The sequence below is a fragment of the Pan troglodytes genome, chromosome 15, assembly GCF_028858775.2.
Source record: "Pan troglodytes isolate AG18354 chromosome 15, NHGRI_mPanTro3-v2.0_pri, whole genome shotgun sequence".
Taxonomy (NCBI): domain Eukaryota; kingdom Metazoa; phylum Chordata; class Mammalia; order Primates; family Hominidae; genus Pan; species Pan troglodytes.
In genome coordinates this window covers 45315639-45342196 of record NC_072413.2, presented here as the reverse complement: position 1 = coordinate 45342196, position 26558 = coordinate 45315639, and the positions used below count along the sequence as shown (strand labels likewise).

General features: G+C 35.3%; 1 protein-coding gene across 3 annotated transcripts in view; it reads left to right on the top strand.

The window, feature by feature from the left end:
* The window catches only part of MDGA2 (MAM domain containing glycosylphosphatidylinositol anchor 2), an 833536-nt gene that overhangs the window by 365008 nt on the left and 441970 nt on the right, over nt 1-26558 (top strand). For all 3 annotated transcript variants that reach the window (XM_016926039.4, XM_001151973.8, XM_063792901.1), the window contains one exon: nt 8747-8886. In XM_016926039.4, coding sequence (XP_016781528.1) covers nt 8747-8886 — 140 coding nt within the window. Of the gene's footprint in view, nt 1-8746; nt 8887-26558 lie in introns of those variants that run through there.

The window sequence follows — 26558 nt, the reverse complement described above, 5'->3', positions numbered from 1 at the left end:
GACTTGATGGCCCATGGTTCTTCTCTGGCATACTTGTCAGAAGTTGTCAAATGCTATATTTGAAAAGAATGTTATGAACCTTAGATTCAGTGTAACTTTTTTTTTCATCTCTAAAACATGCAAGGGTTTTTGAAGTTTTAGGCTTAGATGCTAATAGGCAACTCTTCTAGGTGAAAACAAATAAAGGTAATCCTGATGAAATCTGAAGCTGCAAATGTGGAAATCTTCATGAAATAACATTTTTAGAATTGATATTGCTTTGTTTTAAAAAATAGGACACTTGTTGTTTTGTGGAAGATAATTCAGAATAATATTTTGTAATTTTGTATTCAATTTTTTATAAAGTTAATACTTGTCAAACAAGATAGTTTTTACACAGAAAATATGATTGCTTTTTATCATTGTCTTACCATTAGAATTTAAATTACATAATTTATTTTTTGTTTACCATTAAAATTTAATGTACATTTAATGTAAGTTTAAATTGTTATTGAATGTCATTGCTCTCTTTTGATGACAAACTTTCATCTGTCTTTCAAAATAGTATACCATATACTGCACATAAACAAGTAATTTGACTTTAAATGACAAATTAAATTAAAATTTAACTTAAATTAAATGTTTAAAGTTTTTACTTTAAATTCTTGGTTAACATCAACCTAAAAAATTATGTCAACTTTTATTATTTAGCAAACGTTAATAATTGCCATCTGAAGCCAGAAGCTTCTGGATTTAATTTAATTGCTTTACTTTGGGCTTTGTAAAGTCTCTTAGAGTGGTTCAGTTACTTTATAACAATGCTACCCAACATGTACTAAGGAAATAATACAAAATATTAAAAACCTTTAATAATCAAGGCCTTTCAACTAAAGTCATATGAGAATGATATAACCTTCTCTTGATTAAATCCAGTATATCAATAGGATCTTACTACTTTCACTTTACAACTCATCAAATTAAGGACAAAAAAATATTTACCTCTAGTGGACAGGAATACAATGTTAACCAAACATGGCGGTGGGAGGTTGGTAGAGGGAGTGCAGAAATAAGTTTACATTGATGTGGATATTGTAGTTAGTTTAAAATAACCAATGGAATCAAACAAATAAAATGATCTGCAGTCTGACTTAAAATAATATATATGTTGTTTATGTATCAGAATATTTTTCTATTTGGGATTACATAAATGACAATTACAGAAAGATTTTAACCATTTTTTGAAGAAAGTATTGAATAGATATACAAGTTGAACATTTAGCTTATGTGCATGTTTGGATATGTGTTTATGTTCATGGGTGCAGGGAGTATGGCAGTGGGATAAAAGAATAGTCTTTATTGTGTTATAGTATAGGACAAGTATGTAATTTCAAAGATCTTTGCATAGAAGTAAAAGCAAGTAAGCTAAGGCTGAAGGAGAGGCAAATGATCACAATAATGACCAAAAAAAGAAATAGCGATTTACCAAAGTGGTCTTCTATTTTCCTGCCCTGTTCTTTTAGAAATACAAATGATAGGCAGAGCCAGACTGTAGTAGACAGAGGAGGGCAAAGCACATGCCAAGGATGGCTGTGAATGTGTTATCATTATTTCTAATCACTAGACAGTAAAGGAAAGACAAGAGGAGTCCTGTTGATGGGAGGATAAATGTTGCTCTTTTGTCTCTGTTTTTTTTTTAATGGGACACACTAAGCTTATTTATATGCTGTAGCATATTTAAATGCTGTGAGGATTAGCCTTGATTGTTTTACAGAAGATATTAAACAGCTTTGAGAGATTCCCTCATATGTGGTCCTGAAGTTGACAGAGTTGAATTTGTAAAAAAAATAAACTAACAGAAAGAGAGGGAAAAAAGAAAAGAAAGAAAGTGGCCTTTTAGAGAAATTTATTTTTTAAGAATGTGGAAGGATACTAGAAAATAATATTGTAGTGGCAAAAAGTTGCAGTTGTGCTAGAAGTACAAACATGATGAGTTGCTGTTTCTTATGATTAAAGTAATTATTCTTTGTAATCCTAAAATGCTGGTACAATATTGTTGAAATATTCAGTTTTTCACTTATCACTCCTTTTTACATATGAGTAAGCCTAAATAGCAGTTTTACTATTTGCTTCAAGCTTGATTTGACCTACTGAGATCTTTTTCCTCAGTCAAACCACACATCATTCATCTTTTGACTCCAATTCTCTGCAGCCATTGCTCAGTCAAAATTCACTAATGCTGCCTTAATTCCCAAAGGCAATGACCTTTTGTCTGTGCTGCTCCTAACTGACAACTCCATGGTATGTAATATTTTTGGACAGTCCACTGTGCTCGGCTGTCTACTCATGTAACTTCTAAAGCACCTCATTTTCTTTGTTCTCCTTCTACCTCTCTGACTTTATAATCACACTAAGTCTCTTTCTTTAGCTTCTCTAGTTAAGAATACATATTTATCATGGTTCTATCATAACTTATTCTCACTCTACATGCTCTCCTATAGAACTCTCCTCTATTCTATGTAGCATCAACTACCATTGAAAGCTCTAAAACTTAATGTCCAGCAACAACTTGTCAACTATTGGTGAACTCACCATCAGCATCCAAAACTGAATTCTCCACCTTCTTCTTCAAATCTTCATATTTTTTTCCTGCCTTTTTTTTTCCCCCACAGAGTCTCTCTCTGTCACCTAGGCTGGAGTGCAGTGACAAGATCTCGGATCTCGTCTCACTGCAACCTCCGCCTCCTGGGTTCAAGCAATTCTCCTGCTTCAGCCTCCCAAGTAGCTAGGACTACAGGCGCCCACCACCACGCCTGGCTAATTTTTGTATTTCCAGTAGAGACTGGGTTTCACCATGTTGGCCAGGCTGGTCTCAAACTCCTGACCTCAGGTGATCTGCCTGCCTCGGACTCCCAAAGTCCTAGGATTACAGGCATAAGCCACCACAGCTGGCCCTGTCAAATTTTTTGATAATAAAACATGCAATGTAACTAGGCTAATGAGGAAGATGTTAGGCAATGGAGTTGTCAACAACAGGAGTAATATGGACTAGGACTATATGCACAAAAAATATATAAAAATAAGTTTAGAATATCATTGTGAAAAAGGGAGGTGGGGGAGATCTCATGTAATATATTAAACCAGAAACTCAGATAGGAAAGAAAAGAATGGAAGCCACCATATCCTTGAAGTACTATACATGTGCTACATTGAACATTTTGAGATAAACAGAAGAAACCAATCATTGACAATGCTGATTAGCTAAATGTAACATGTTGTAGAAAACTGAGAAGTGTTTTATGAAAGCATATGATCACTTAAATCAATAGAAAGCTGGGAAGAAAGTTTGATTATTGTTATGTTTGCTTTACAAGCAAAACTGAATGACAGCTAAGAGAATGGTATAAGTAATACATACTGACTCTTGGCCATGTGAGAACAGTAAGGTATAGGCTGTCTGTCTGTCTCTATCTGTCTATCTGCCTCTCTCTCTCTCTCCCTCTTTCTCTTTCTCTGTCTCTCTATCTCTCTGTCTGTCTTCAAAATATCAATAGTACATGAGTAATGCTGGCACAGCATGGTTTGCTGAGCTGTTCACTAGAGCTTCTAGGAGAGGGACCAGTGAACATCCTTCTCTCCACACTACTTAACTAAACAGATCTGTTACCTTAACCAAGAACATAAGTTACATTGACCTAGTGTGGAAGAGTAGCAACATGCCAGTGGCAACTTGAATTCCCAGAGAATAGCTGCGTGAGGGATTTGAGGGATTTAACTAAAAAACCAGGCTCTTACTTGAAGCTCTTAGCAGAGAGAAAGCTCCTTGTACCAAAACCATAAATGCCTGATAGCAGCACGTTTTTCAGGAAGCATTGCCATTACTGAAAAAAGTTTCTTCATCAGAAACATTTCTCATCTAAGCCCTCATGCCAACAACCGTCCACCCCCAATGAATTGGGCTTAGGGCCCCTCATCTCAAGATTCCCCCAATGGTGGGTAATGTGAGTTCCATGGCGATCAAGAAACTATCTCCTATTAAAATAAAAAATTGTCATCTTTCACCTAGTCAGGGTATAAACTTCAGTGTCATCTTAACTTTTTCCCTCACCCTCAGATGCAGTTAATTGTCATGTCCTTTCTAACAAGACCTCTAAAATGCATCTCTCCTCCATTATCCATTCCCAGGCCTCTCCAGTGTCTCTCCTATGTCTGAGACATAGTGGCATGCTGATAAGGCTGTACAGTGGCAAGGTATGGAGTAAATGATAAACTACAGGGGATACATTTTTACATGGTTATTTCAGAAACACAATAGACACTGGCATATTACAAAGGCATATTTCAGATTTGCCTTTGAGCACACTGTTTTCTCTCTCTGAAATCTCCTTCCTCTTTTGCTCCCAAGAGCATCTCTCCAAACTTAGGTTAAATGTCACTGACTTTGCGAAACTTGTTAGACTCCCCCAGGCAGATTTAGCTATCGTCTGCTTTGTCTTTGTTTAGTACTTTTCATTTTCTTCTGTTAGAGTGTCTATCCTATTCAATTATCATATAATTTTAAATAATTTAGTCAAACCCAGTAGGCTGTAAGCCTTTAGCAGGTGCAGCTCATGGCATTAATCATCATATCCCCAGCACAGAGTCTCATGCCTGCTATAGCAGCTGCTCAATAAATATATGCTTGAAAGTCTATACATGAGGTGAAAGGATTAAAATGCCCCTGGTTGTTGCCATTGTAGAATAATTTATTTGTACTATTTCTCCAGAGTGAATTTGGTTTAACTTTCAAAAGTATATTCTAACAAGATAAAAGAATGTCTCTCTTTTGCCCTTTTAGGCTGACCTCTTCAACCCAAAGCCAAAATGTCCTCAGATTAAGACAGTTGATATGATTAGTGTTAGGAAAGATTTTACATAATGAAATTTGGTTTACTTCAAGAAAATTTGGATGAATATGAGTCTCATGCAATATTTTAACATTGTAATTCATTGCTGACTCTACAGGGCAAAGGAGATCTTAACCCTTAGTCCAATTTAAGGATGATGAATTGAGGTTTTTTACCAATAAGGCAGAGGATCAGAGATGTCTTGCTTCAGGTATAAAACTGCAAATTGCATTTATATTTAAAGTAAGCAAATGCACTGCCATAATAGTTGATATTTTGCTAAAGTAAGAAGTTGATGTCATTATAGTGATAGTTGCTAAAATAGAAACTAAAACTCAATTAGTAAATAAATACCTCCTCTGTGCTGTGAATTATGTGATATGGGGATGATGCCAAAAATGATGCTCAGTCTGGCACTGAGATGCTTACTATCGTGTTTGAATGTGGAGAGAAAGGAAAATCACAAAGCAATAAATACATACCTCATGGAAGAAAAGAGAAGATAATCATTTATAAGTAATCCAAGAAGGTATCAGGAACATGGGTCCAATTATTGGTATGGGAATCTTAGATGGGAGAACATTATAAGCAAAGACACTTAAAATCTCAGGGTTCTTTGCATTCTCACCGAGGATAGCCTGATATTACAGAGAAATGGGACTTCTAGTTGGATGGTAAGCATGAGGACCCTTGACAGAGGGCCTAAATGCCACCTATGCACAGCGATTAGGACTCTATGAAATATCATAGGGAGATATTGTAGGTTCTTAAGCAGAGAAACAACATAATGTAAATAGAAATTTCAAAATACTATTTTGATCATTGTGAAATGTCATGGATTTGGCAGGTACTAGAGGTAGGATGATGAACTGGGACAACATTCTATTGTGAAGTTTGGTTAAGTTTGGAGCAATTCTGCTACTTACATTCTTAATCTAGTTTATGGTGCTCTAACTGCTTTATTAATGGTTTCTCAATAGTTTTTTATACCGCTAGCCTGGTCTAGGTCTGGGTCTAGTTTCGGAGTTATTTAGAACACTAATTTAACTATGACAGACATAGTTTAAATAGACAGCATCAAGTAATGAAAAGAACAATAGGCCAGTGGCTTTGGTCTCGTTTAGCCACAACTAGCCACAGGATTGTGACAAAGTCATTTGATGTCCTCAGGCTTTTCTTTCCTAATCGGGAAATAAGAGTGCTGACCTATATGAACTCTAAGGTCCTTTCAAGTGAGCTTTGTGCACACAAAAGAATTAAGGGAAGCTTCCAAAATACTCTCATTATCATTGAGCAGCTAAAATATTGAGCACATATTTTGATGAATACTAAAAGGAAGACAACTTCCACACTTAAAATTTTATGGAATATTCCACCCTCCTACAGGATAGGTGGTAGGTTCATGATGACTGCAGTATGCAGGCAATTACCTTTTCCAAGAATGTGTTATAATATAGAAGAAAAATAGCAGAAAATTAACCCTTGTAAATGTCACAGTGTGCTTACTGTATAATTTAAGTGGTTTAAATAAAGCTACTTATTTGCATAATGATGTTTTTGAAAGATATACCTTAAAAATAACAATACTAAGCATTGATTTGAAATTAAAACAAAAATAACAAGTGTAAATTAGTCTGGAAAGGATGTCATGTCACTATATAATTAGATATATTAATAAACATGTGGGCTATCACATATGAAGCTAAAGTTAGCATGGAAATATATTTTAAGATAATAGATCTGTATTTTCTATTGAACATTTATTTTCTTTTATTTTGCAAGCATTTATAGATTTTCATCAATTCGTTAACCTCTATAATATGGATATGACTATATTAGACAGATGCCTAAAAATAAGTACTTCACTAGTATTACTTATCTAAATTGAAGTCCAAATTTGATCACTGCCTGAAATGATTTGTAGGAAATGTGGTGTGAAACATATCAGAGCACTAAGAGAAACACCAAAGATAAGGATTTCTAATGTCATAAAACCAAACGAATTATTACAATGTCTAGACAGAGTCCAGAGACATGATGGAAAATTTTTAATAAATTGGTTTTATAGACCAAACTGGACATATGACTTAAGCATCATTTAATTTTTCAAATCAGATAAAATGATGCATAGCAGAAAGTTTAGTTACTTTAAAAAGACAAAGGAAAAGGATATTTTATTCCTTGGAGTATTTTTCTTTAGCCAACGAATATAATACCCAGAACCTAGTCTAACTAGCTCTGTCATTGCAGCTATCTGAGTGTTTGGTAAAAATGCAGATTCCTGGGGATTCCTGCAGATATATCAGGTCTCTGAACACCTTTGAAATTTGTATTTTTAACAAGTTCTTGAGGGGTGTTTATTATGCATATTTAATGTCAAGACCACTTTTCTAGAAGTACTGTTTTGTTCTTATTCTACTATTGGAAACTTTTACCTGTCATTTTGATGATGGATATTGGAAAGCAGGGTTCTGAGTTTCAAGGTTGAGTAACAGGATTATGCTTTGGTACCTAGAAAGAGCTGGACATAACCAGTTGTTTTATTAACATAAGCGGTCTTTTCCATCTTCCAGTTTCTGCCTGAAATTGAGAAAGATAATGAAATACACCCTGATGTCAATTATTAAGCTCTATGGGTAGACTGTGCATTTATGTTACATAAAACAAAATAGTAGATATTGAAAACTATTCTGTTTTACTTTCAGAACACAGCTTTTCCCAGAATGATTTTTTTCATGAGTTGGCCTTATAATCTTTTTTTCTTCCATAGAATCACCAAATTTATTTTAAAATTCTATAAGATTCATTGTCTTTAATGTTAGATAAAACATTCCTAATATGCTGGCACTGGCGTTAATTTTTAAGCAATCACAACCTCTGCTAGTAATACTACTGTTTAGGTTGAAGATATCTATCAGGAAATTCTTGAGATCACTGTCCTTTACATGTAGATATAACCTTTCCACTTGCCTTTAACTGAAATGATTATTCTCTTTCACTCCCAAATGTATGACAAACAAAAATGCTTAGTTCACAAAAGGAATTGATCTCCAATTTGAAGCTAGTAGCTGTCAATAATTTACTTGATGGCAAGCAGCATATCTTATTAGCTAAGTACTTCTCATGACCCACAGAAAGTTTCCATGTAGTTGTCCCCAACGATGTGTAAGTCAAGGAGTGTTAGTTAAATTTTACTGGCCCCTTGGCACTGAAGTAGGAGAAAATTATATTTAGAAATTTGGGCAGCTTTATGCTAATGAAGTTTCTTTTGAATCAGAATTTTAGACTCAGGCGACAATGGTATATTGTCTTCTTCCATGGCTTAATCAAGAATCATACTTTGTTTACATCAATACAGATGTCTATAAGTATGGTAAATTAAGTTGGTTTTCACTTCCTGAAAACCAAATCATCTTATTTGTGAGCTTCTTAACTTGCGCGCTACATGACTTAAATAATTAATAGACAAATGTCAATGTCTTCCATTCAAATTCCCTTTTCTCCTCCAATTGTCTTCTTTCTTTTGCACTACATATTTTTGGTGCAATATTCCTTATTATGTTAAAGTTTGAACTCAGAAAGGAAGGGACTTCCTCACATTTTAACAATCAAATTTTATCTTGTGGTCTTGTATTGATGGTGATTTCCTGAGGTTCTTCCACTACCTTGTTCCCCTGGAAATGTGTTGGTCACTGTTAGATAAATTTGAAGATTTCTTCCAGCAAAATCTTTAATGCCTTGGGGAGGTGTTAAGACTGATGAATCTGACTAATCTGACTATGGTGAAGTCTAATAAGAATTGATTTTATAGTCAAGATGGTTCATGAGAAGATCACTGACTTACCTTTTCATATATCTTGTCTCTCTTCTTCCTGACTCGACAGCTCCTCCCACGGTTCGTATTGTGCACTCAGGCTTGGCCTGTAACATTGAAGAGGAGCGCTACTCCGAAAGGGTCTACACTATCCGGGAAGGAGAAACCCTTGAGTTGACTTGTCTAGTCACAGGACATCCACGTCCACAGGTGAGTCCCGAACTGTGACACTGGAGAAAACATTCTCTGACTTTTCTCAGAAGTCAAAAAGTGTATATTTTAGAATATTTAGCTAAAACTGTGTGTGTGTGTGTGTGGGTGTGTGTGTGTGTGTAACTCAAGTGCAAGTGTATGTGCAACGCAGGACAAGAGTGGGGATTTCGGAACATTCAAACTTGAGCTATTCTTTTGTATAAGATGAAAAAAGAAATTTTTGTTTTGGTATTGTGGGAAATGTAGAAGACACTTCTAAGGAAGCTGTTAAACAGACAACTACAAAAATATCTCAGTAGGATAACAATTCATATGGCAATGAGTTTATTTTAAAACGTGGAACATGATTTCATGATGACATAATTGCAACCGAGAGGTATTTGCTCTCAAGAATGTGAAGCATGAGGTCACACATACTTTTCTTACTCCTTGTCATTTTATTCATAGAAAACCTTGAAAAACAAACAGTTGCAGATACTGTATGCACTCAGGCCTTCAGAATCGTCATCCACAGCTTTCTTAAACTAATTTAATAGAAGCAATAAAAATGGAGACTTTTAAAGGGCACTAAAATTACAATATGCAAAGGCAAAGCCCATGTGTGGTGGCTCACGCTTACAACCTCAGCACTTTGTGAGGCTGAGGCAAGGGGATCATTTGAGGCCAGAAGTTGGCAACCAGCCTGGGCAACATAAGAAGACTGTGTCTCTACAAAAAAAAAAAAATTAAAAAATTAGCTGGGCCTGGTGGTGCACACCCGTAGTCTCAGCTACTCTGGAGGCTGTCGTGGGAGGATCACTTAAGCCCAGGAGGTCAAGGCTGCAGGTTGTCATGATTGTACCACCACACTCCAGTCTGGGCAACAGAGAGAGACCCTTTCTCAAACAAACAACAGCCAAAAGAAAAGAATAAAAAATTTGTAGGAACAAAAGAAACAGTTATATAGAAGATAATATGTTTAGGTTATATATATATGACGCAGCAATCTAATTTAGATGCAGAATATTGAGGATGTTTAGTTTATATATATATGACGCAGCAATCTAATTTAGATGCAGAATATTGAGGATGTTTTACTCAATAATTGATAAGTCTTATTGTCAATAACCTTACTAGCTCAAAATTCACATTTGTAATCAACACAAGCACTATGGTAGGAAAAGTAGTCTCACTTAGTAGACAAAATTACATATTTTAAGTATTTGTGTTACAGGAAAAAAGAAATCCAGCTAACAAAGCTACAGAGGGAAAAGCGAAGAGTAATGTGGAGATTTTATGAACTCACCATTTTATCCCTGTTTTTAACTTCTGCCATTCTTAACTCTTACTGACGGATGCTTAAGGATCTTTTTATTTACCATTTTGACTCTGAAATGATAAAAATAGGCATATAAAACATCACAGAATGAAGCATTAAATAGATAAGACCATGGCTAAAACAGAAATGGTAAAATATGTTTAATAAAACTCATGCTGTTGGTAAAATGAAAAAGAACAAAAGTAATCTAGAAAGAATAATTATTAAAAATGTTGAAAAAGGAAAACTCACGATAACTGAAATTTCGAAGTATAACATTTGCTATTAACTGAAAATGGATTAAAGAATAAAATTGTCATAATGAAATTTAGAGAAACACAATTTGAGCCAGGATAATTACGCTTGATAGAAAAAAAAAGATTCCAAAAGACAACATACAAGGACAGACTGATGACTGATAATTGTTAAAAATTGAAACAAGGAAAAAGATATGTGAAACATTTTCATTTTAAAATTTATACAGAAAACAATGAAGTCCAGTGAAAATAATATTACCAAAAATTTAAACAATGATAGACTTAATTCAAGGTAATATTAACTCAAAGAAAATACAGTGTTGTTATAATTTGATTATATTTTTTGTTTTGTAGACATAGAATAGAAATTTCAGAATCAAAAGTTGGGATCTAAACAGGAGGGTCCAAACACATCCAAAAAAAAGCCTTGAAGAGCTTTATGAGAGGCAGTTTATGGCAAGAGAAGACTCATTGAGGTTCCCATTAGTCCCGCACAGAGTGTACTAAATTTACACCTTCTGAACTCCAAATTATATTTTAAAATGCAACTTCTTATCTCTGTTTCTAACACAACCCAGGTGTTGCTCTGCTGCCTCTCTCTCCATCCTCCTGTCCCTTTAATATTAGAAATTTCCTATTTTATCTATACATTTTCCCTTTTTATCATTCACAATCAGGAGTACAACCTTTGACCTCTAGACAAACCAGATTAGGTTCTGAAACAAAGTAGATCATGCATTTTTATTTTTTTCCTAAGCAATTCCATTTTTTGGAAACATTTCAATGTGTTTTGATCCTAAGAAAAATGTATTGTTTTGGTATCAATATTTTTTTATTCCTAGAATTAATTAAGGTGTTTGCAGGTGAATCAGTTTCAGCTTATATTGCCCATTGAAAAATTAACTGGGCGGCTGGGCGCGGTGGCTCACGCCTGTAATCCCAGCACTTTAGGAGGCCGAGGCGGGCGGATCACGAGGTCAGGAGATCGAGACCATCCTGGCTAACGTGGTGAAACCCCGTCTCTACTAAAAATGCAAAAAAAATTAGCCGGACGTGGTGGCGGGTGCCTGTAGTCCCAGCTACTCAGGAGGCTGAGGCAGGAGAATGGCGTGAACCTGGGAGGCGGAGCTTGCAGTGAGCCGAGATCGCGCCACTGCACTCCAGCCTGGGCGACAGAGTGAGACTCCGTCTCAAAAAAAAAAAAAAAGAAAGAAAAATTAAGTGGGCCTCTTCATTGTCAACAAACTGTATAAGGAAAGCTGACAGAACACCTGGGACCTGGCATCCCGGCCAAAGTCTAAAGGGCAATGCTGTTGGCAGCTGGTCCTGAGGATGATTTTTCTTGGCTGATATCAGAAAGCTCGAATGACTTTCTCGCTTGGTCTAATCTGAGTATAATAATAGTTGGAAATGCAGTGGAAGAGAGAGGTTCCTCATTCACTCATCAGCAGATTTCTTAATCTGCTGCCTATTCTTGTAGCAGTAAGAGTCATAAAGATTGTTTATTTCCAAAAGTATTGTAAAGAGCATTTTTTCTAGCCTCTTTCATTTTTTTTATGGTATATTGTTTAGTGATGGGTAGTGGCCTGAGAGTATTGATGTATCCAAAGAAAATAAAACAAGTGAAGGAGAGGTCAGTACGATGCAATGGTTAAGAGCATGATGCTGGAACCAGATTGTCTGGATGTAACCCTGGCTCCACCAGGACTAACAGTGTGACCTTGGAAAAGTTCCGTAATCTCCCAGCTTTCTGTGCCTCAGTTTTCTTTTTTATATATTAGGGATGATAATAACTATCTTATATCATAGAATCCTTTTGAGAGTTAAATTTATATTATGGATATATATACACACATATATTCTGTGTGTGTATATATACACATATACATACATATACAAACACACACATACAAATACAACTATACATTCTTGGTACATAAGCATTATGTCAGCATGTAATAGAAACATATGTTGGCTTTATTATTTTTCAGTAATTTAGGACCATCAACTCTAAGATCTAGATTTGGATGTGTAGGTATGAAAATAAGTAGATTTTAAAAATGGTTTTAGCATTCCTATATCCTGCTTTAAATTAGATGCATTTAAATCAATTTCAGTATTTGTTGTGTTTTATTGCTCTGCATAGCCTATACATCTCTGTTAATTAGCCTTTTTAGCTTGCAAGGAATAGAACTATGTTCAGACTACCTTGTTTAATGAGGGTTTATTACAAAGATACATGAAGAAGTAAGAAAGAAAGAAAGTAAGGGTTTACCAGTAAATCAAACAATCTAGTACAAACTCTAGATGTCTACAGCTTCAGGATTCAGCTACCCTTTTTCTTTCCTTCCCTGCCCCCCTCCTTCCCTCCCTGCCCCTTCCCTTCCCTTCCCTTCCCTTCCCTTCCCTCCACTCCCCTCCACTCCCCTCTCCTCCCCTCTCCTCCCCTCTCCTCCCCTCCCTTCCTCTTTCTCCTTTCTCTCTCAAAATTGTCACGTCAATAATTTAAATACATTATAAATATAGTCTTCTTGTAAATGACTTAAACAGTAGGATATTTAACATAAATGTTTCTCTTCTCAATCCTACCTGCCCTCCTTCCCAGAAGTAGATATTAAATAGTTTGGCATATCACCTTTCAGTTCTCGTTCGATGCATTTCCTTAAATATAATTATTTATGTTCATGTTCCATTTTCCATTTTTAATAAATGAAATAATGAAAAGTATTATTCTATGACTAGAATTTTTCACTTGGCCATGTGTCCACAACACCAAGTATGGGTCTAGGCTGGTAGTTCTTAATGTGTGGTTTCTGGAGATAATTGATTAAAAATGAAAATTCTCAGATCCCTTCACATTAGAAACCCCTGCATTCGGGCCAGCAATTCATGTTTTAGCAAGCCCTCCAAGTGAATCTGATGTCCACTAAAGTTTGAACCAGTGGCTTGGATCATTGTCTTCACTCAGGCTGAATAGTTCTTTGTATGGGTGCACTGAGTTTTGCTGTGAGTACTCTCAAATGTGTATAATTGCTGCTGTGTCCTTCATCATGAAATTACTTACAGATGGTCACTGTTATAAACAATCCAATGAATACTTGTAGGGTATATGTTTGTGTTGCCTGTATGTACATCTTTGTGAAATGTATGGTAGCATTGCTGTAGCATAGTTTCCTTCCTCAAAATGGAATTATTTAGCCAAAGTTGAAAGGGACCTGTTACTTGCTTTCTCAACGGGAGTGTATTTTTTTTTAATTTTTGTCAATTTGATGCAAGAAACTAAATTACACTCTATTGTAGTTTAAATTTGCATTTTAAATCACTAGCCAATTTGAACATTTTCCCACATGTTTATCAGTCACTTGTACATCTCTATTTACTGGTTGCTGTTTATCTTCTCTTTTCTTACTAGTTTGCTGCTTATCTTCTTGTAGACTTGTGACGACAAATATACTACATAAATAAATTCAATTGCTGATAAACATGTTGCCAATTGCACCTCCCAGTGTGTTACTTGTGTTTTAAGATTGTTTAAGATACTTTTGTTCTCAAGTTTTTGTTTTTAAAAGATGAATTGTTTTTGGCTTCTGAGTTTTGTGGCTACTTTAGCAAGATCTCCTTATATCCATTTCTTTTTCTAACAGCTTAAAGTCATTTATGTATTTGACAATTTAATCATCAGGAAATCATTTTGTCCTTAGTATGAAGTGTTAGTCTAGTGTTCTCTTTGTCTCTTTCTTCTCTCTCTTTCCCTCTTGCCCTTATACAAACAAGATGGTCAATATTCCACTGCATAGCTTCAAAATGCTATTTTTAGCATTAGCAAAATTACATTAGTCTGCACCTTACTGTTATTCTTTTCTGTACCAATTCCATTTTAACTTCTACAGCTTTAGTATATCTATCTATCTATCTATCTATCTATCTATCTATCTATCTATCTATCATCTACCTATATATGTATATTTTTAGACAGAGTCTCACTCTGTCATCCAGGCTTGAGTGCAAGTGGCACAATCTCGGCTAACTGCAACCTCCGCCTCTCGGGTTCAAGCGATTCTCCCGCCTCAGTCTACTGAGTAGCTGGGATTACAGGCACGTACCACTACCCCCTACTAATTTTTGTATTTTTAATAGAGACCCAGTTTCCCCATGTAGGCCAGGCTGGTCTCAAACTCCTGACCTCGGGTGATTCGCCCGCCTCGGCCTCCCAAAGTGCTAGGATTACAGTTGTGAGCCACTGCGCCCGGCCTATAATACATTTTGATATATAAATGAGCAGGTCATTCCTTTATAGTTGTTTTAAAATATTTCCTCAGTTGACCTCAAACATTTTTTATCTACCCTATGAATTAGAAAATGATTTTCATGTTCTCCACCCAAATAAATGTTGAGATTTTAGTTACATTGCATTATTCTTGCAATGAGGTCATAGGTATAAAGTATGACCGGTTTTTAAAAGGAAGTTCTCAGTAGGAATACTGAACATTTGAACTCTTAATATTTCAGACTTCTCAGATAGCAATACAATTTAATTGTAACCAGTATAATGTGTGGGTCTTTGAATTTCTTTTAATAATAAACATAGGTATGCCTGTTTGCAAGGTTGGAAGATACTGACCTCCTTTCAAAAACAAAACAAAGAAAGAATGTGCATCAATCAAAGCAGCTCTGCTTTTCTTCTTTTTATATGCTGGCTTTCTGGGTAAGATTTCATTTGAATAATATTTTTCATCACTAAAATATTTTTGAAAGCCACTCTTTAAAAATAATTATGTAAATCCAAAACACTAGGAAGCATTAAAATTGTCTAGTAGTTTATTACACCTTAACCTTAGTGAGCATTTGCTTTTTGCATAAAAAAATTTGGCTGGGCCATTTTTCAATTTTGTAATAGAATTGTATTCAGTCATTTGATTGTTGTATAAATGCATTTTTAACTACCAAGGCTGTTGCAGAGTTATTGATGCTTTTGTCCTTGTTAATCTTCTATGCAGATTCTCAAATGGTAATCTTACCATGATAAAAATCTTAGCAAACATTAGTAGCCAGTTCTTCAGTTTGAAACCATTAGTGCTACATGTATTGTTCTTTGCAGATATTTTATACATCTTGATTCATATTTCTATACTTTTTTCTGATTTAGTCTATTAAATTTTTTAAAAAATGAGAGTGCATGCACTTGAATAAGAAACATACTAGATTTTTGGATTTATCTCCAATTAATGTGGGCAGGTTTAGGTTCTACTATAATCAAATATTATATTAATTCTTTTTTGTGTTTTATAAAATTAATATAATTTGCTTTTTTCATCTGTGATAAACATATCTAGACTGAATCTGTCTGCTGTATCATGTTAGAGTTTCCAACTAAAATAACTAATACTTTTTCAAATAATCTTTGGATAAGATGTAGAAAATGTTTAGGATAAGCATCCAAACATTTATTTTTTAAAAAATTCCACATCAGCTGGGTGCGGTGGCTCACTCATGTAATCCCAGGACTTTGGGAGGCCCGAGGTCGGCAGATTGCTTGAGCTCAGGAGTTCGAGACCAGCCTGGGCAACATGACGAAACCTCGTTTTTACAAAGAAATAAAAAAATTAGCCAGGTGTGGTGACATTTGCCTGTAGTTCCAGCTAGTCGGGATGCTGAGGTGGGAGGATTGCTTGAGCCTGGGGAGGTCAAGGCTGCACTGAGCCCTGATCTTGCCTGGGCGAAAGAGCAAAACCTGTCTCAAAAAAAAAAAAAAAAAAAGATTGCCATATCAATGGCTGCTTTCACAATCCCTGCCTCTGCCTCATGTACTTAGTCCCATCTCCAGGTGATGTACATCTTTATTAAGTTCATGGTTACATGAGTAAATGTATTAGCATAGCTTGTTTAGGAGGAAACACTTACAGTCTTCCTTATAGTCTTCAAACAGTTTTGTTTCCATTGATTTTTATATAGAATAAGAAAGGCTTTTTGGGGTCAACACTTTAACATACTCCTAAATTGCTAATACTTTTTACTCTCAGTGTATCAGCATCAACCAAAGATTTTTAGAAATTTTATTAAAATTCTCAAGAAAAGTTATTTTTGTTCATCATATTTACCTACTATTCTCTCAGAATTCATCTTTTGTTTAATTTTATAAACAATCTAAAACATCTCATTCATTCCAGATACTATCTCAAAAAAAATTAGATCATTTAACAGAGTGCCTAGCACAACATAAATGCTTAGTAAATGATAATCGTATTTGTGATTGAGTCGTTGATACTAAATAATAATTTATTTACAAACTTAATAATTATAAGCTATTACTGTTATCACTATATACTTACATTTAACTCAGCAAAGTAGGTGGAGTATTCTTGCCTGTGCCATTGAAATTTGTCTCTTCTCTATGCCTGGATTTGGCTCCTGGACTTTGAGTAGAGGTAATGTGGGTCTAGAGTGTGACGATCCTGGGCTAGGACTAATTTAAAAATAAAGTACTCTTCCATGACTTGGGTTAATTATGAGTAAGAATACCTGGAGCTAGTCCTAATATGCCGTTATGATAGTTCTTTGAAATTTAAACATCATGAGGACTTATAGTAAGTGAGCTAGAGATATAGGAGCTATCTTCACAGAATATTAAAACTTAGAAGACTCAGGGAGGTGGGAATGTTAGCACATATTTATTATATGAGACTCATTTTTAGAGAGTTCCCAAGGCATTCACTGTGAGAAATGCAGTAGTCAGATGGACACTGGCATCTCTGAGAAGCTCAGGGTGACTGTCCTCTGTATCCCAGGGTGTAGTAGGAGATGCTACCATAGAACAAGGATTTCTAAACTCAATGGTCTGACTGCCATTTTCAGAAATGGCAGAAGTTTAGTAGTAACACTTCACCAACAGACTCAATATAGATATCAATAGTGTGAAGAGCAACAAGGTCAGAATAGCAACCAGAATTCTTTTATCAACAAGGGTTTATGACAAGGGATAATATATCATAGTGTTTTTAGGGATGAAATACAAGGGTAGCTGACTAGAGTGGTACTTGACTTATCTAAAAAGACAAAAATGACACCTTGAGGAAGTAGGCATTTTCCGCTATAATGGAAGATCACAATCATTCATCCAGTTTCCAAATTTAAACTACTTCATGGAGCCAACTCTTACTGGTTGAAAGGGAAACCAAGTTTTCTTAAAGAAAGACCTAGCAATATCCCTGAAAGTTACACAAAAATGCTGTCTCAATCCTTCCTTCAAAGGATGTATGGCCATTTTACATAGCAACTTACACTGGAAAAAGTGAACTAGCAAAGCCTTTTGAGAGCTCTTAAAGGTACAGAGCCTGAGCTAGCACTGACATCAATGGACTTGTAATGCTAATGGAGGCTTATGAAAGACAAGCGATAAATGGAGTTCTAGCCTGGGTAAGTGGATTGATCTACGGTTATTTCCCCAGACTCCCAAGTACATAATTGGGACCAACATACTTAGCAACAAGCAGGATCCTCACACTGGTTATATGACCTGTGAAATAAGTCAGAATCATTTTAGTAGAAAAGACCTAGTGGAATCCTATAAAACTGTTCTTCCCAAACCAATGTATGAAATCATCAGTAACACTGCTTCTCAGGAGAAACTTCAGAGGCTATATGCTACCGTCAAAGCTTTAACAGTGAAGGAGTCATAGTCTCCATCATGCATCTATTCATTTCACATGTAAAGCAACTAAAAAGTCAGGCGGATTATGATATATAATAGCTTATGGTAAACAACCAAATCAACACAGCTGCTGGATCAGATGTGGTATGTTCACTGGAACAAAATCACACCCCTGGCACTAGCTGGTATGCAGCTAGTAATCTAACAAATGCATGCTTTTTAATTCTTATCATGAAAGAGAATTTAGAAGTTTGCTTTTATGTGGGATAGACAGTAATCCACATGTACATATCTGCCCTAGATCAGGGCTAACGCTCACTCTCTGTAATATTACAGTGCACAAGGAACTTGATTGTCTTGGTAACCTAGAGATGATTACACAGATGGTCTCCTAACATGATTGTTCAACTTTACAATGGTGCAAAAGTCATAAGCATTCAGCAGAAATCTTACTTTGAATTTTGAAATTTGACTTTTTCCCAGGCTAGTGATGTGCAGTACGATACTCCCTTGTGATGAGGTGCAGTGGCAGCGAGCTTCAGCTCTCGGACAGCCACGTAATGCTGATAATCTACAGCGTACTGTGTATCCAGATGATTTTGCCTAACTGTGGGCTAATGTAAGTGTTCTAAGCATGTTTAAGATAGGCTAGGCTACACTATGACATTTGGTAGGTTAGATGTATTAAGTGCATTTTCAACTCACGACATTTTCAAGTTGCATTGGGGCTATCAGGAGATAACCCCATTATAAGTTAAGGAGCATCTGTACTGGTCCATTGCATTGATTACATCATGGCATTTTTTACCTAGAGAACAGGAAGCAGCGAGTAGTCTGGATGCCATAGTAAGATTTGTGCATAACGGAAGGTGCTAAAAGTTGTTGCTCTTCACAAGTCCTATCACTAAGAATGGGGTGCAGAATAAGATAGACCTTTGGATTCTATGGGCTGCACATACTACATTTAAAATATTTCTCCAAGTCATTTTATCAGTTAATTTTGAAGGCTGGCAGTTTCGAGTAGGGCTAAGAGCAAGAAAGTGTTCTGCAGCAAGTCCAGCTTTGAGTGAAAATCGCCTTACTGCTCAGGCAATACAATCTAGCTGCTTTGATGTTGGATAAAGATGCTGTGTAGATTCTTCAGTAAGTCTAAGAAGCGAATCACAGCACAGAACTTTAGATTTTGGAGCAAGACTAAGCTTTCTGCAGCGAAGTACTAATTGCTGTTTGAAAAGCATCTGTTTGGTTAATTAAAAGTAGGTTTTAGTTGATACATGCTCCCTTTGTTGTCCCTTGGTCAGGGAGTTCTGGGCACATTCTACCTGCCTTCTCAGAGATTCACAGTAGAATGGAGTCTGTTACTCTAAGCAATGACCAAAGGAATCACACTTTCTTATATTGTGTTTTTTTTTCATTCTTTGTATCACTGTTCTAAATCCTCTACATGGTTTCCCTGGGATTATTTCCCAAAATAAACTCCTTTTTATATAATTTTCAAGCTCAATGAGGAGTGTATCCATACATGTGACCTTAGTATCTTCTTCTTTGCTGCTGACCTGTGTTGCTTAAGTGTGATTCAGAATTATTGTACTTTTATTTTCTTATAGACTTGTAAAGAAAAGCCGTAAGTCATTAGCCAGGGTATAATGTTTAGTGAAATTTTGTTTTTATTTCTTAAGACCTTTATGTAACATAATTAGCATGAATATATTTCTAAGTCTGTCTGGACTGCTATAACAAAATAACATAAACTGGGTGGCTTATAAACAATAGAAATTTATTTTTCACAGTCCTGGGGGCTGAGAAATCCAAGATTAAGGCACCTGCAGATTCCATGTATGATGAGGGCTTGCTTTCTCATACTTGTTCTCCTTTTTATTTTAATCTCATATGGCAGAAAGGGTGCACAAGCTCTCTGGGGTCTCCTTTTTAAGGGTACTAATCCCATTCATGAGGTCTCTACCCTTGTGACCTAATCACCTCCCAAAGGCCCCGTCTACTAATACCATCCTACTGGGGATTAGGATTCCAAAATATGAATGAATTCTGGGGAGGGACACATATTCAGAGCATAGCAGTATAGGCTATATTTTCCTTGTTTGTTCTTCTCATCTCTTAAAAAAAGTATTTTACTTGAACTAAATCTAGGCATTTTACGTTTGCAAGTTCATGCACAAGGAATTTTGTGTGATAGAGATTTATGATATAAATGCAAAGTAAGGATTTGTTTGGTCCTAACAACTTTGCCACTCACATTTTCTGATGGTCAAAATTGGATCATGTGGGAGCTCAGAAAATGGTTCTCAAAACTCAGAATCAAAATAATTAGATATACAACTTAGTTGAAAATTTGAAATTAGATGTCTCTCTGTGAAATCTATGTATTTTAATGAAAAATATTATATAGGTAGAAGGATAAGGTCAGAACCATTGTTTTACTACAAGAGTTGATATGAAATAAGTATTTGAAGATTATCAGGGCATTTCAAGAAGAAAGAAATACCATCTGTCAACACAGAATTGAGAATCTATTGATTGCATTGCTCATAGTTATAAATATATCATTTTAAGGAAAACAGTTGCAATTTTTTTAATGTGGAAATTCTGAACAGTTACATGAACATCGATGAATTGGATTTTGTATTTTTATTATTTGAAGACTCTTATTGACATAGTTCAGAAATGTATTATTTAAGTAGGAAGATCACCAAATGGTAGATATTTCACAATATGTTTTTGTTCCTCAGATTAACCAACTTCAGCATAGCCTGAAGAGACTTTTTTAATCATGAAATGATAATCAAATTAATTGATCTAGTTTATGAGTCTGTATTATGTATATGCCTTAAGTATGAGAGTGTGTGCGTGTGTGTGTGTGTGTGTGTGTAAGTACAGAAAGTATGAGTTATTTGTTATATCCACCCCTACTATTTTAAAAAGGTAGCATGAAATAAATATAGTAGCAATCTACTTGTGGTCCTATTGAACACAGTTTATCCTTTTCACTTTTGGTTAGCACATTAAAGATGCCAATTAAGACAATTAATTTACTTGAGTTTTCAAATCTCTAATCTAATGAAACACTCATTAAAATGACTTTAAAGGAGGTTTCAGACTTAAGTTTAATAACTTACAAATATAGAAAATACTGCCTATCTGCTTCTATGCTAAGGAATATGCCGTCAGTGGTAATTAATAATCTATACAACTGCTGGTTGTAAACATGATACATTTATTCTAAATTACGCTCATCACAGCCATTTTCTGAAAAGCTGCAAGATGCTTCAAACAAAATCAGTAAGGAATAACAATCTTTCTGTGATCTGAAAAAGTTAACTTATACTACACAAGGAAAGTGCCTATAAAATGTATTTCCAGAACCGAAAAATAAGAAAACAGTTATTAAGAATGATTCAATCAATTCTTTTTTTAAGGAATTGTTAATCTTTTATTTTGACTTCCTTTTAATGCCAAGGTCTTAACAAAAAAACTAAAAATAACATTTATTTTCCTGGCAGTTTTATCCTTTTCCATCAGCAAACATTGATTTCTTCCTTTTTCTGCTTCTTGTGGTACATGAGAAAACATTATCTTCTACAACCTGGCCCCTTCTTGTTTACTTACTCGCCTTTGGCAGAAATCATTAAATGATGCTGGATAAGCTTGAGCAGAACATGATCCTTGGTTAATTAGTGCCTTCACTGGTGGATTTCATAGAAATTCTGTATTTTTAAAAATTAACTTTTGTGCATCTGGGTCTGCAATATGGTATCAAATTGATGTGATTTTTTTGTGTTGATACGATACATAATCAGAACAACTCTCCATTTTGAATAACTCTTTGTGATGTCTTCAGGAAGATGTACTGTAGTCAGTCAAACTTACAGGTCATTTTGAAAAGAATTTTCTGAAATAGCACAAAAGCATGATGTCTGCTACTGCACAGAATGAATGTAAACATATTTCATGAGATATGTAAATTTTATATCTGCTAACATCCGTGGAGTCTAAATGGTTCTCAAATTCCAAAATTGGGCAAGTGCCTGAATTGTGTGATAGTGCCTTGTATTACTTCCCTTGGGCTTCCATAAGAAAGTATCACAAAGAAAGTGCTTAAAACAGGAATGTATTCCCTCTCCGTTTGGAGGCTAGAATTCTGAAATTACGGTGTCAGGAGGGCCATCATCCCTCTGAGATTCTGGGTAGAATCCTTCCTTGCCTCTTCCCAGCTTCTGGGGGTAGCTGGCAATCCTAGGTGTCCCATGGCTTTCAGCTTCATCACTCCAATCTCTGCCTCTGTTATCACATGCTTGTCTTCACATGGGGTTTTCCTCTTCTTGTAACGACACTGGTGGATTGGATTAAGGGCTCACTCTATTCCAGTATCCTCATCTCAATTAGTTATACCTGCAACACCTTATTTCCGAGTAACATCACGTTGTGAGGTACTAGGAATTAGGACTTCAGTGTATGCTTTAGGGGCACATAATCAACCTGTAACATATATTATTTATTCATTGAAATTAGATAATCCATACTTTTACTGAACAAATTCTAAGGCTACCTTTAAAGGGTCTATTGTACAGCATTGTGACTATAGTTAATAATAATATGTTGTATACTTGGAAATTGCTAAGGAGGTAGATCTTATATGAAAACTATGTGAAGCTATGGATATATTAATTAACTTGATTTAACCACTTTACAATGTATACATATATCAAAACATCACATTGTACACCATAAATATATAATTCATATTTTCAACTATTTGTTGATAAAATATTAATAAGTGGAACATGATAAATATGACTGGTATGCATCATTAATATTGAAGGAAGCGACAGTGCTTTTCCTACTGACTATATTTGTGGTCCCTTGTATTTGTTCCCACCCCTTCCTCTTTGCTAACTAAGTAAACACCTTGTTTGTCACCTCTTCCCAAAAGCTTTGGTTGGTTTAAAAGACTTGGCTAATTGCTTCTTCCATGTGGCCACAGAATGCCTGGCCACTTCCCTACTATCATATGTCACAGGACACTGTTTTGGGGAGTGAATGAGATTATAGGCTTTGGAGTCATACAGCATGGTTTTAAATTCTACTGTCTCCACTTTCTAGCCCTGTGAATCTAGTTAATTTATTTAACCTCTCTTTTACTTGTTTTCCTCTTGTGTAACATAAGAATAGTTACAGTAAGTATATAATACAGTTATTTAATGATCAAATAAAGTCACATAAGGAAAGACTTAAAACTCTGGATAATAATGATTATCGTAGAATTATAAAAGAGAATAATCAAATTATTTTCAAATTTTCTGTCTTTCAGTGAACTACAAATTCTTAGAGAACAGGGACTTCATGTTGCATTCTCATTTTCTATCATAGTAAAGTATATATATATATATAATGATATGCCTGAGATAGTCCTGGTTTGTGGCTGTAGTTCCACTATACTTTTCAATAGCATTCTCTCTCTATTTCAAAAAGTGTCCTGCTCTGGAGGGTAAAATATATGGGATCTATTGCAGCACCATTCACAATAGCCAAGATACAGAATCAACCGAAATGTCCTCCGGTGGATGAATGGATAATGGACATGTGGTGTAGAAACACACAATGGAATGTTATTCCACCACACAAAAAAGAATGAAGTCACATCATTTGCTACACCATGGATGGAACTGGAGGTCATTATGCTAAGTGAAATAAACCAGGCACAGAAAGACAGATGTTACATGTTCTCACTAACATGTAAGAGCTACAAATAAACTAATCTCATGGAAGCAGTGAATAGAATGGAGGTTACCAGAGGGTGGGAAGGGGAATAGGGAAGGCGGGATAAAGAGGGTTTGGTTAGTGTGTAAAACATACAGTTTGATAGAAGGAATAAGATCTAATGTTTGGTAGCACAATAGGGTGACTATGGTTCACAATAAATTTTTCTACATTTCAAAACAATTCAAACCGTAGATTGGGAATGTTCCTAACTTAAATAAATGATAAATGAGGTGATTGTTACTTCCAATTACTCAGCTTTGATTATTACATACTGTATGCTTGTATCAAAACATCACGTGTACTCCACAAATATGTAAAAGTATTAGGTATCCATAAAAATTAAAAAGAATTAAAAGTTATATATATATCACACACACAATGCAAACACACACACACACACACACAGACACACAATATAGGACCCTAAACATAAAAGCTTCACACGTAGTAGGTCTCAAATATTTATTTAATGAGTGAATATGACAGGCATTATTACTTTTCAGTCAAATGGCATGGTTTTAAAATCTAATGTCTCCACTTTCTAGTCCTGTGAATTTGGTTAATTTAGTATTTTAATTAATTATGCTGCTTTTGGAAAATACTGAATTGTATTTGCCTGTGCTTCTGCTATTTACCTCTAAGAATTAAGCATATAATAAGGAAATCTTCCGATTTACTTATGTCCGTGAGGCACTGTTGGAAGCCATATACCTCAATGCTTGTAGGAATGTATTAAATGCTCCCTTGATGGCTTAGAAGACTTAATTTGTCTTCTTATTTTACTACCCAGCTTGGACTTAAAGACACTTGGGAAATGGGACTCAATAATATGAAGCTATTAAAGCCCTTCAGTCAGAGAAAATTCTAGCTTTAAACCCTCTACATTACTTTTGACAACAGCACACAGTTTAAAGTACAGATGTAATGGTGAAACATTGGGATCTCAAGTCATTGGAACATATTCACAAAGTAATACATTTTTAGACAATATCTCTAAATTTACTGCTTATAATTTATTGCTTACACCAAACTTAAAAGTTATAATCCTGTGTCTTAATAATACAGAGATGATGAAAGCTTTTTTTTGTTAGAAAAGGAACAAAAATCAATTTAGTAGAAAATAAAACAGAGTTACAAAAAGTGTATGCTAAAACATTCAACTTCATACTGACAACTAGCCATAGTTAATTTTGCTAGAAGGCTTTGAGGGAACATTGTCTCTGGCACAAAACAGAAAGCCCAAGGGTAAATTTAATTCCTTTAGAGGCAGAGAGAATTTGGATGCATGAAATAGGATGCATGGGTGATCCGTAAGTCATACATTCTATGAAGTATAAACTTCTCTAATATATCTTTGGATCCCCTCTCTGGAGAGCAACATATTGACTTGGCCAATATGTTAGTTAATAGAGTTGGTAAATGTTCCAATATTGTGATGGCACTCTGTAACATTATGTTTAGCAGTCTGAACATTGCTAAGCATTCTAGTCCACCTCTGTAGAGATTTGGTATGTTCATGGATTAAATTAAAAACTATATTTAATATACTATTAGACATACCGATAAGCTAAGTCAGTAGCTGCCTAGGTACAGGCAGACAGTCAAAGATATATCATCTGGGTAATGCTGGCTTGCTTCTTAGGCAGTTTTCCACAGGAGAGCATTAACCTTGGTAAAATAAGGCCACTCCAGGTTCTAATATTCATTTTACAAGTTCATAAATATGGTTTTGTTAGTATAATGGAGTAGATCAGAGATGGGTTTGCATTTTCCAGACTCATAAAGGCTGACACATGTACAGACGATCCAAAAATCAGGTTGGGGACATTTCTCATTATGTTTGAGAAATAATGAGAATGCATGCAAGTCAACCAAGAAACCAAATAGTAATCAGGTTGACGAGCAAAAACTTTCGGCTGGGGTACCTGAAGGCCATCTTACCTACTATGGAGTAGGAAACCATGGGCTTGAGTCCAATAGCAAAGAGTTCCTCTCTCACACAGTTCTCAAATAGGTACTACTTGCCAAGCTATCCACCCACAAGTTTGTTTTTCCATTCTCAGGGCTGACCAATTACTGTTTTGATTGACACATTCTTTCTTTAGCCATATTAATATTAATACATTCAGTCACATTACACTCAAGTCCCAGAGATGTGTTAAACAATTTGGCTTCATTAAGCTGACTTTGCATGTCTCTATTCCAAATTCTGCTTAATGAATCGTAACTGCCCTCTCTGAGGATAGTCTCTTTTAAGTTCTTTAGGATGGGTGCTTCTTCTTATATTTTATTAGAAAAACAAAATTTTGATGAAACTTTGATTTTACCTTATTTGTTCCTTTGCATTTCATGAATATGCAGACTAAGGCTAGAAAAATTAAGTGACAAGACCAAGGCCACCTAGATTGTTGGGGACAGAGGCTACCAAAGTGCTGACTTCAAGCTGCTTCCACTCTACTGCTCTATGTCTTCACACGTTTATACACTTTGTCCCCTTTTTAGGATTTGCATACTTTTCAGCTTTGTAGATTGAAGTGATCTTACTTGACTTGTTCAGATTTTATTATTGTCACCCATCAAAAGCACAGCCAATGTAACTAACTCCAGGACTTTTCCACTGTCTTGCTGTTTATTTATTAAAACGACTATAGAAAGGAAAGCTGGTGGTTAATTTTTGTTATTATTTTTT